General features: G+C 41.2%; 1 protein-coding gene across 1 annotated transcript; it reads right to left on the reverse strand.

Moving 5' to 3' along the window:
• Positions 1 to 7,217: 7,217 nt before the first annotated feature.
• On the reverse strand, positions 7,218 to 10,494 carry LOC129828653 (homeobox protein Hox-B2a-like). The gene is made up of 2 exons (XM_055889758.1): positions 9,485 to 10,494; positions 7,218 to 8,563 (listed from the first exon to the last, which is right to left on the reverse strand). Exons 1-2 carry the CDS (start codon positions 9,903 to 9,905, stop codon positions 7,839 to 7,841), a joined length of 1,146 nt encoding a protein of 381 aa, XP_055745733.1. The 5' UTR covers positions 9,906 to 10,494; the 3' UTR covers positions 7,218 to 7,838.
• Between the last annotated feature and the right edge of the window lie 2,131 nt (positions 10,495 to 12,625).

Consider the following 12,625-nt stretch of genomic DNA (forward strand, 5'->3'; position numbering starts at 1 on the left):
CTGAAGTGTGCGCATTGTCGCCGGCCTATTCTCTAAGCGCTGTGTCATCGGATCCTTCCGTTATACAGAGGGCGGTCTGAGAACCACTGAGCGCACTCGGGGCTTTTAGACAGTCACATGACCCTCCGGGCCCATTACAGCATTCCTGGAAGCAGGCCCCGTCTTTCCCGAAAAGTGTGGAATGTGATAGGCGACGGGTTGAGGAGATTTCCCTCTCGACTGCTGAGTAGGCAGCCGATTACATTAACACCGCCGCAATGTAGAATGTAGAACCACTCTCCACCCCAGAACCAGGAAACAAACAAGACTAGAGGAGAAAAAAAGTGCCGGTATATAGTGATATTCTCATGTGTCACAGATTATTGGTTTAAACTCACCATTGTCTTTGTGTGTGTCATAATCACGTCAAGTATCAGTGAGAAAGTTGCTAATGAAGCAATGGGGTTGACACAACAACAACCTTGATTGGTTAGTTTTCCCCCTCAGATGTGGATGGCCATATGGAATCCTTAGTTTGGATGAGGTCATCTCGTATGGCTGCTGAGGTTCTGAATGAGGTGCTGACGGAGGGGACTATCCTGGCTCACAAGCAGCACGGTTCTCCGCCCCACGTTCTAGACCACAGGATATGACCCCAAAATCCTCCTCCCACAACCCCCCTTTCTATAGGCCCCTCCAGGCTGCTCATGCTATTGTCAGACATATTTCAGTTGGTCACAATACACTCAGCTGTAAGTTGTTGAAGTTCTCAACTTGATATGTGGAGAAAGGCTCAGTGTGAGGAATCTACAGTATAATTCCAACACAGTCAATTTGTGTGTGTGAGGTGGGGGTGGGGGTGGGATGACACTTGCAGGATATAGATATATGCATGCTTTATAATTTTGACATGTTTTTATCATGTAACTACATGGAAACGATGCTGGTAGTAACAGAATCTGGTCGGTTGCCAAATCAAGTGTCACGTTGCCAAGTCATGTCTTGTTGCCTGTTACTTCTCTTCAGTTACTGTATGTGTAATGCTGAGAAGTTACAGTTCAGAGGTTACCATAGTGGTTATAGAGTAATTGAGGGCAATGTAATGTACGGTATCACGTGTTACCAATGTTTATCACCGTCTTTACTGTATATTGAGAAATTCCTATTTAAATGGTGGCAGAAACTTCAGTTGTCATATTCCCTGAACTCTGACCTGATACACGTGAGTGAGTGAATGTGTCTGTGTGTATGGGAGTCTGGCACATCTGTGAGGCTATGGAATGATGAGATAGGAAGAATGTTACGGAACAGTGGAGAACTACTGAATCTGTATTGTCTCTAGCCTATCAAAACATGTGGCATATTTCATAGCCATATTTACATGGCTCTCAAACACAGTTTGTTTGTTTCTTTGCTTTTGCACCTCTTTCCATGTGGATTGCCCCAGTTGTGTTTGAAGGACATCAGCAGTTGTGGGCTGAGACAATGTGTCGGCAGCCATATTGGTTCACTGCCACATTGGATTTGTCTTATCTGTGTGCAACCATCGCTGATAAGGTTAAAAAAGTTATCTGGCTGTCAACCAATGTTATCACCTCAGATTGCAACCTGGAAAAACCCAGGGAAATTCCAGGAGGAGCGATGGTGACATCATGTTCATATACAGTGTACTTTATAAGGTTCGACTTTACGTTCCATACCATTTATAATTTAGGTCCCTTTTTATTCTAAAGTTGACCAAACATCACATATAATTTCAATTTATTTGGTAATAATTGTGTAAATACCTATTGTATTACAAAATAGTTATACGTGGACTAGTAATATGGAGGAGAGTGTAACGTGTGTAGGTCTACTGGTTATGTATTTCTACATGTTAGTACTACTTTATCAGCAGATATAATGTAATTGTGAGTGATTTTGTATTCGGGCTATCAAAGATGTAATCGAGTAACCACATAATAAAAGGAGAACTACATGTAAAGTGTTACCTGTCCTATTGAATCAAGGAGAGTTTCATTGTAATTCCACCAGTGTACACCGTACAGATATGACATTACGTGACTCCACGGCATCAGCGGACATCACTTGAGGCTACTGCCTACCATTCTCTCTGGTGTGTCAGGAGCAGCTCACAGGACCTGTCTTTTTCCATCCTGGAAATAGCTCTTTGATGTGGCGGCTTCTGTGATCAAACCGTAACAGCAGCAACCAAAGTCTTGGTGTCGCTCATTTTCCTCGGCAAAGCCTTTGTTCAATTCAGACAATATGAGAAGAAATGTGATGAGTTCTCCACTTTTCAGTTACGGTTTATTCCATTCTTGTGTGAGATTATGTCAAACCCTACGTCCTACTTTAATGTCAAATATGAAATCTATGTTGTTATGATCATAATGTGACATTTCAACTGTTTATCTACTATAACAACAATGTTGTGGTCATAAAGATCCATGTGAATCAAAGAACAAAGTGATGAATAGTGTCGGAGTTTGATACCTTACACTGTTATGGTACATCTTTAGCTACAGTGCCTTCAGAAAGTATTCACACCCCTTGACTTTTTCCACATTTTGTTGTGTTACAGCCTGCATTTAAAATGTATTAAATGTAGATAGTGTGTCACTGGCCTTACACATAATACCCCACAATATCAAAGTGGAATTATGTTTTTAGGAATTTTTTACAAATGAATTCAATGGTAAAGCTGAAATGTCTTGAGTCTTTGTTACGGCAAGCCTAAATACATTCAGTAGTAAACATTTGCTTCACAAGTCACATGATAAGTTGCATGACTCTGTGTGCAATAATAGGGTTTAACATGATTTTCAAATGAGTACCTCATGTCTGTACCCCACACATACAGTTATCTCTAAGGTCCCTCAGTCAAGCAGTGAATTTCAAACACAAAGACCAGGGAGGTTTTTCCAATGCCTTGATAAGAAGGGAACCTATTGGTAGATGGGTAAAAATAAAAAAGCAGACATTGAATGCCCCTTTAAGCATGGTGAAGTTATTAGTTACACTTTGGATGGTGAATCAATACACCCGGTCACTACAAAGATACAGATGTCCTTCCTAACTCAGTTGCCGGCGAGGAAGGAAACCGCTCACGGATTTCACCATGAGGCCAATGGTGACTTTAAAACAGTTACATAGTTTAATGGCTGTGATAGGATAAAACTGAGGATGGATCAACAACATTGTTGGGGGCTCCTGGGTGGCACAGCGGTCTAAGGCACTGCATCTCAGTGCAAGAGGTGTCACTACAGACCCTGGTTCAAATCCAGGCTGTATGACATCTGGCTGTGATTGGGAGTCCCATTGGGCAGCACACAATTGGCCCGGTGTCGTCTGGGTTTGGCCGAGATAGGCCGTCATTGTAGATAAGAATTTATTCTTAACTGACTTGCCTAGTTAAATAAAGGTAAAATAAATAAATAAATTGTACAATTTAACAATACTAACCTAAATGACTGAGTGAAGAAGGAAGCCTGTACAGAATAAAAATATTCCAAAACTGGAGAAATGTGGTAAAGTACTGAACTTCATGTCTTGAATACAAAGCGTTATGTTCGGGCAAATCTAACACAACACATCACTGAGTACCACTCTTCCTATTTTCAACCATGGTGGTGGCTGCATCATGTTATGTGTATGGTTGTCATCGGCAAAGACTAGGGAGTTTTTTGGGGATAAAAAGAAACGGAATAGAGCTAAGCACAAGCAAAATCCAAAACCTGGTTCAGTTTGCTTTTCAACATGTCTTGAGTCTGGGAGAGAAATTCACCTTTCAGCAGGACAATAACCTAAAACACAAGGACAAATATACAATGGAGTTGCTTACCAAGATGACATTTAATATTTTTGAGTGGCCTAGTTACAGTTTTGACTTAAATTGGCTTGAAAATCTATGGCAAAACTTGAAAATGGCTGTCTAGCAATGATCAACAATCCACTTGACAGAGCTTGAAGAATTTAAAAAGAATAATGTGAAAATATCGTACAATCCGGGTGTGCAAATCTCTTAGACTTACCCAGAATAACTCACAGCTGTAATCTCTGCCAAAGGATATTATAACGTGTATTGACTCAGGGGTGTGAAAACATATGTAAATGAAACATTTATGTATTTTATTTTCAATACATTTGCTAAAAAAATGTAAAACATGTTTCACTTTGTCATTATGGGGTATTGTGTGTAGATGGGGGAAAGAAAAAAATATTTAATCAATTCTGAATTCAGGCTGTAACACAACAAAATGTGGAATAAGTCAAGGGGTATGAATACTTTCTGAAGGCACTGTACATACAGGTTAACCTAGTCAGGTTTCCAATGTGAAGACAGTTTGTGCATGCAGCTGCTGCTTTTCCTGGCCTACCTCCTACTTCCTCCTCATGTGAGCCCTCATAGCCAATCAGATGAGTTATAGCCAACACTCATTAGGCTCATTCAAATGTGATTGGCTATAGAGAACACTTACCCATCCCACATTTATGTGTAAACATCATATTGAGGCAGTGACAAAAAATCTGGGGCAGTGACATTTCTCTTCATGCAACAAATCTCTGCCTTGCTCCACCTTACTAGCCTGTGCCGTCCAAGAGAAACACCTCGCAAGAACTTCACAGCGATGGCCGCTCTCTAAGAGGGAAATAAACAAACGTCTTGATTTTCGCCGATTGTGAGGGGACACGGCTGATAAACTCTCTCTCTTAGTAGTGGCAGGAGTCCAAAGAAAGCAAATACTGATGGAGAAGCATAGACACAGGCACCACACCTCCAATTATCAAGCACATAAACCATATGAGTCGGCCATTACCTCCTGCTCCTGTGTTTACTGATCTAGTAAGGGCTTCGGGGCGTGACTTCTGTTGTCTAAACAATGGCCGGCGTCTTCTTTGTGCTTATGTCCAGGTTTTGGTCTGGTCCCAGGTAGAGTGGACTAGATGTTTCACATGAGAAGCTGAATGAACATGTCCATTCCCATAGCGACTCACTTCAGGAGGTTGGGAAGTGCTAGCTCGAGCTAGCTGAAGTTGAGCCAAGAAGTGACTCTCTGCTGAGATGCAGCACTGAGGATACAAGTTCCCACCAGTTTAGATGGGCTTTCATTTGGTCAATAAGACACCCCAGTTGCCCTTTTCAACCTTAAACTTGACATGAATCGTAATTCTTCGCCTTCCACTAATGCTAATGTTAAGTTTACTAATGCTAATTTTGTTAACATCTCACTTTGTCAAAACCCATGTTTCCATAGCCTTCACGATGTATGTTGATCAGCTGATATATCCTGAAAGGATCAAGTGATACACACCCTTGTCAAATATGAACACACACCACCTCAATCCCACTCTCCTCTATCTCTGCCACATACACACCTACACACACACACACAAACACCAAGGTATACCACTGAACTGAACTGACCCCATTCATTCCGGGGGTTATTTGAACGTTCAATTGATTCATACCTGTCACGTTGTGAGTGTGCTCTGCCATTGACGAGGCAGATAGGGACCTCTGAAGTTGTGATCGATCAGGTGTCTTTGTCTTTCATGGAAGGGGGGGGGGGGGGGGGGGGGGCGGACGGACGACGATTCCTGCCACACACACTAGTCTTAGCTGAACCCTGTGTGGACCACTCCAATGTTTTTCCTGAAGGCCCCCTGAGTCTGATGACTCCAAAGGTCTGTGACCTGGTTCTAGTTCTCAGTTTCCTCTCCTTAAACTTGATTCCATGCACACCAGGAAGCCACTCTGGGTCTAGCTGGTGCACACTATACATTTGGTTTCCCCACCAGGAGTACAATGTAAGGGCCATTACTTTGGCAGAGACACAGTAGGCTAAGTAATTGCAGTATGAAATAATGATAGTCTTCGTGTTTGATATAGGAACTTAATATCAATGTCTTTAATAAAATAACTCCCTCTAAGTACCATCATAAAAGGGAATATTGGACTAGCTTGTGAGTTATGTAGTGATGGCATAGTAATACTGCTTTATAAGATAACATGTATGTGTGTAGACTATGTGATTATGGAGAGGCGAGTAGACAGGCAGTTGACAAGGAGGAGAGTGCTTATTGGAACACAGATCCAGGAGATGCATTTTAAATAGGTACAGTAGACAGGCTGAGTCAGAGAAGAGCTTCATTTATGTCTTAGGAATACACATTATTCATTGTGAATTTCAGGCCTACTATAATGCATGATTATTAGGCATATTAGGCCTACATAAACAATGCAATACTGCACATAATTATTATTATTATTATAATTTGTATTATTATTATAATTCTTATTCATATTATTCTTATTCTTATGTTAATATTTTGGTTCTGACAATGTGAATAATTGAGGTATAAACCAAACAAAGGTATAAATAGTCAGTAGTGCTAAATACTTCAGGCCTATCTCATTAACATAAGGTACGGTTCAATTACTTAACTGGTCTATTTTGATCAATTTGACTATAGGCCTATGTATTAAACAATTATCATTGAAAGTGTTGCAGGGTGCTGGGCTGTGAAGCCACATACCCCAAATGTCCTATAATGGCTGCCGCATTATTGTTCATATCTCCCATTGTGTTCTCAGCGCCATTTTGCATCAGCATGACAGCAGCCATGAGCGCCGTTAGCTCAGTCATTCCCTCATGCTACAATGCTAGCTAAAGTAAGCTAAGCTAGGTCGGCTAGCCTACCATGCACCAAATTCCCACCAGGCTAGGCTAGACAAAAACAATAACTTGGCCAACACATTGTGTTCTGTATCAGCTCTTGATTATGAGGATTTCTCTTGGCTAACATCTTTACCCAAACAGTTTTATCATATGTGTCGTGTTTATTTTTGCACAGAATTAATTCACAATAAGAATGCATTTGCCCCAGCAATATCTTATTGGAAGATAATAATTAAAACATTTCAATAATATTTAAAATAGCAAATTATTCGTTTTTGTTTCTTTAATACCCCAAAATCTGAAACCAACGGGCTATACAACCTTTGGAGATTCCATGTGTTGCCATATAATAGATTAAACCATCACAACATAATTGTGTGGAAATAATATTAACGACAATAATAATACTACTTATTATTATTAATATTATTAGAATTATTATATCAACTGTGCAATAGCAAATTATGCATTTGCCAAGACCAGTAACAGATATTTGGTAGACCAATACATCTCAAACAATCTCTAATTGCAATATTTCTATATGTTTCTTATCTGAAATAATTGTTTCAATTATCATCTATCAAAAATAAATGCACTTTCCATTTACTAGTAACTACATAATCAAAAACACTTAGGCCACATTATAAAAGTTGGTTTTTATTTCAACTATGAAAATAATGTACAATAAATAATTTGAAATTTACTATTAAAGAATCTCAATAAATAAACTAATTCTAAACCTCATCAACAGGATCAACGCCCGTCTCGAGATCATTTCTAAAAGCAGTTCAACTATCCTTTAGGCTTATATATCTGATAGGCCTACATTTCCTGAGAATTAAAAGATTGAGCTGCACTGAACAGTTTAGAAACATTAAGGAGACAGTATAGTCTTTTACTGTAACTGCCAATTAATACTGTCAGAAAACAAGAAGGCAATAAATACCTGAAATTTGAACAAGGGGAAATCCGTATGTGATTTCGATGGAGTAAACCAAAATTATAATGCCAGGAAAGGACATAATAGCTCCTTTGCTATCTCAGGTTCTATGTTATCTTCAAACCCAGGAATCTTTTTCATAAATGTGTTTCAGGACTGTTGCCGAGAAGTATTCACACCATTGTAAGACGGTGGGACATTCCCCTTAATTCGATTGTTCTGTACTATTCTTGTTGTTAGAACTGTAAATGTTGTAAATCTATTGTACAAAGTGTGCTCGTAAATAAGTCAAAGTCCGCCTCGGAGAAATCTACCGGGCTGTCGAGCGAGCTCTGCAAGCTGGGCGATAAAGCGTCAGAAATCTGGAGGCAGGAATCAGCAGAAAAGAAATTCAAATCGGGTAGGGAGGAGGCGTCCTGCTGCTCTGAAAAAGAATGATCCGGGCCAGATGCGCCACCGTCGCCCATTGTTGCGGGGTTATCTGCAGTGGGCGTTGGGAACTGGGTCGACCGCACTGTTGTGTCAGAGACTGATGCGGGCTCCTGGCAGCTCAGCTGGCCTTCCTCAGGCGTGGGCTGGTTATTGTCACTGCTGTTCGTGTAGGAGGCTGCCGAGTTACACGTCTCCTCCTCGGACGCAGCCGAGCCCGAGGCTTCCAGTGGCTGGCTCGAGTAAGGCGAGGACGCATCGGCACCTTCCAGGGGCTCGAACCCGCCGGGGTCGCCCTCTTGGCCTTCCCTGTGGTGTGTCGTTTGCCGCTTGTGCTTCATCCTCCGGTTCTGGAACCACACTTTGACCTGTCTCTCGGTTAGATCCAGAAGGGCAGCTATCTCCACCCGCCGGGGCCGACAGAGATATTTGTTGAAGTGGAACTCCTTCTCCAGCTCCAGTAGCTGCGTGTTGGTGTAGGCAGTCCTCAGCCTCCGGGATCCGCTTCCGCTGTCCAGTCCACCCTGCGCCTCTGCAAGAGCCCAGACATAGAACATAAATAAGTCCAAAATAGCAAGCTAATAGGGTTGAGCCTAGACATTTGGCACGCAGCTACTGAAAACCATAAAAATGAACGAGGCGTATCAAAATCCCAATAGGCCTTCCACACGTGCATTGTTTTCAAATGACTGCAGTGCTTCTCTGATGTCAGTGTATCAGGTTTGCAGAGAACACGCGTTATTCATCTAAGCCCCATATTTTGTTTTGTCCCATTGCCTCCACGTTATATACTGACATCCAACGTGGCTACCCCAAACCCCGAGACATGGTTATGAATATATATCATTAAGACAGCACTGACACTGACTGCGATTCAATCGTTATTCTGGGACAAGATTTGCAATCTGTATCTTGAGAAATGCAACTTGATCACCAAGAATACACACACACACACATCCGCATTATGCATAGAATATCTGACACACATGCATTACAAAGACTTTGCAATATAGCTAACATATTATGTGTAGGCTAGATCAATGTTTATATGCCTGACATCAAATCACACAATGCAAGATATGGATATGTTACAGTGAAATACAATCTAAAGTTGTGTAATAGATTAGTAATAATAAGGATTATGACGGGAAATAGCTCATGCAAAGCACCACTGCAGTATAATGCAGGTCTCTGTGACTCCTCCATACACACAACACAGAGCAGAATGGCACTCATATTTCAGAAATAAATGCATGGTTATTGTCCTTTTATTAACATCAACATGAGAAAAATGCCCTGCAACAATAATTTGAGAAATATTAGGCTTCCATATCTGTTTCTATGAGTTGCAGTATAGACCAACATGCAATGGAACCATGCAAATAAAGAAAATGGAAAAGAAAAGAAACGGCAGAACAAATGTATAGCCTTGTCTTTTACATCATGTACCGACCTGTCGGTGATTCAAGTCCTGCAGTGGCGTACCCGGAGGATGCAGGAGAGGGAGAAGAGGAGGCTACCGTGGCATTCCCAGATTTGGGTCCCTTTTTCGAGGATTTCTTCTCTTTCATCCAGGGGAACTCGTGTGCCAGCGGGCCAGCCGCGCTCGCCGGCGGGGCTGGGCCCTGTTGCGGCTGTGGCGTCCGAAGCTGGAGGCCATTGGAGGTTCGCTTTTGGTTCCTCGGTCGCGCCTGGCTGCTTGTGCAGGGACTCAGGCTGGGGATGGTGTGCTCGAAAGGAGGAGGAATTACTGTCGAGTCCTTGATTGATGAAGTTTGAAATGACTCCAGGACAGCGGGAAAAGACGTCAGGCACTCTGCAAGGGAAGGCTGGCTGTTTATGAACCCAATCTCCCTCTCAAATTCAAAATTCATAGCTTATCCTGGTCCACAGGCGGACGGCGAGATCAAAACGAGCAAAATAAAACAAAAACGCGTGATTATTAGCTCCCCACTATCCCGTATTTGCGGGCTTTAATAATTGTGTATATTGGTGATATTACTAGCGTATGGGGACCTTGGTCTACTAAACTGAAGACTATGGGCGAAATTGCAGCCAATTCCTGGTCACATGACAAGATTCAACCAATGGAAAGCCGGGGCCTGGTGGCTAAAGAAAGCATTATTTTCAGCAAATGCTCAAAAATACCATAAGATATTGGTTTGTGTTAGCAGGGGGTATTATTTTCGAGAAGAAAAAAAAAGTGTTCGGTTGCCAACTGTCTCACCTCGTTGTTTCGAGTGGGAGGTTATGTGAGGGCCTTCATGTCAAACAATGGAGATTTGCATGCAGAGATTCTGCCTGGACCCTGGTGATGTAATCCAGTAAAATTTGGTTGTTAAGAGCAGATATACAATATGGCAAACGGCGTGTTAATACAAAAGAAGCCCATTAATCTTAAAAGTTTGACAGGAGGAGCACACTTAAGGTAAAAATAACTCCACCCTAGATGGGAGATGTCTCAACAAGAGGCTGAGATTCGCTTGGCAAAATACTGAAAAACGGTTTCCTAGAGCCTAGCATAGTGCAGGTTAGCAGCCTGCATGTTGTAATGGTAGACTGCTATATTTTTGTTTTCATAACGGGAAGCTACAGAGTGAAGAGCCAGGTCGGTGTGTGTAAGTGTATAATTATATTATGTTATCTTTCTAGAACTGCTAGCCTAGCTCTTTATCACCTTGCAGAGAGATATGCTACTAAATTATGTATTGTGTGTGTGTGCGTGTGTGTGTGTGTGAAATGGTCCTAAAAATATCCAGCCCATCCAGGCCTTCCACTGACTGCTAGCTTGGAGTTTTCTCTCACAGTGTAAAAAATGAACGGCCCGTTTACTGAGCCGACTGACTAAAGTTCACAGCGAGGTCGCGTGTACAACTGGGAATCCTAGCTTCTTAAAAACGAAACACTTGGCCTGTGTTTACACTACAAATTTGTTGTTATTGATAAGCAAGAACGTAGTATATTGCCTATAGGGCTAGGTTACGTGTATTTATTTGAAGGATATTGTAGAAGTTTAACACGGATAGTAGCCTAGCTGCTAGGATATTTTTGGAAACGAAGAATTTGTGAGAAAAAAAAAGAACTGCGGTGATCAATCTTTTCCCAGGCAAAGCGCTTGACAGCAACCAGCCTCAAGAATTCTTCTCTTTCCTTCAAAATCGCAACAAAGAAACGCTCTTTCTATCCCCCAGAATCTAGGCCTACTGATTTTAACGCAAAAAGCCAGTAGTCTAACAACCCAAACGCAGGCCTAATAATTGTTTTCCATTGCGCATAAAACCCTGTTGCTGAAATAAGCTTCAGCATTATCTCAAAATAGACGAAAAGGGCCAAGATTGCAGGGCACTATTCAAATCCATTTGACTTTTAAAAACAACGACGGGAGAAATGTGCGTGGGTGTTTGGCCCATTTAAAGCTAAATAGAAGGCAGTGAGTAGGCCGCGTTTCTCCCATACATGCAGGCTGTAGAATATGGAAAGGAAGTCAGAAGCACGGGCTCTCTTTGCTTATATTGGCGCTGACTGTGCAAAAACTGGGACAACTGAGGAGTATTTCTCACCATCAGGAATTGTATTCCCATTTTTTATGACTATTTGTTTGGACTTTTTATGTGTTTGAGAAGCTCTGCGTGTTTACGTGTGGTTTGTTTGTGCCACAGAAATCTTTACGTTGACAGAACATGGACTTGCAACGTTACTTGTTTATTTATTTATTTATTTATTTATTGGGAATCTGCTCTTTCATATTTGGAGTGTGGTGGGAGTGTGCTCTTTTAACTGTTTTTTTTACAGCTAAGCAAACAATTCGAAAAACGATGATTCTCTTTTAACTACTGTTTAGCTAGGCTATATGTTGTCTTTTTATTATTCATGTTGGGTGATGAGTGTTTTCACACATTTACAATTTGGTGTAAGTTGATTTGATCATTTTAAGACAAGGCAAATGTGTTTTGAAGTAGAAGCATAGCACAAACCGTGTATTTTATTACTTATTATTATTATTATTACTATTCTGTTAGTGTTATTTGTGTTAGTACTGCTATATTAATCAACTTCCTCAGTTGCAGTTAGTTTTAGCAAGAATATTAGTCTTGATGGTTGCCTTTAAATATTTAACAGCATCTGAAAGGGAACTTAATTGCATTTTCAACGATAATGAGTATTTTCGGTAGCAATCCAAGCTATTAAACTATATTTTCTTGGATTTAGGTATAGGCATATTCCAACATCTGTGATCTGCTCCTTTGCTTATTTGCCAATAAATGTTGATTTCTATTAAAATAAATGTTATTTTCTATACTTTGATTTTCATACAGTAGGCCTACTCTCGTTAAAATATGATTCGGGATATGAGGCGATCTATGTGTAAATTATGTACTAAACTATTAAGCTTTTTGGCAAAGATTGTGTTGCCTTGGACCACGTGACCAACCCAAGCGCATACCCGAGGGCTCTTTCAGTGGTCTGGCACAATAGCACAAGGAAAGATGCTCCCAAGAAGCTGTGTGCGTGCGTGTGTGTGCGTGCGTGCGTGTGGCTGAAAGAGAGAGAGGGGAATAGAGCCAGCGAGGGAGCAATAGAGATTGTGCACATG

Source organism: Salvelinus fontinalis, chromosome 2 (assembly GCF_029448725.1).
Source record: "Salvelinus fontinalis isolate EN_2023a chromosome 2, ASM2944872v1, whole genome shotgun sequence".
NCBI lineage: Eukaryota > Metazoa > Chordata > Actinopteri > Salmoniformes > Salmonidae > Salvelinus > Salvelinus fontinalis.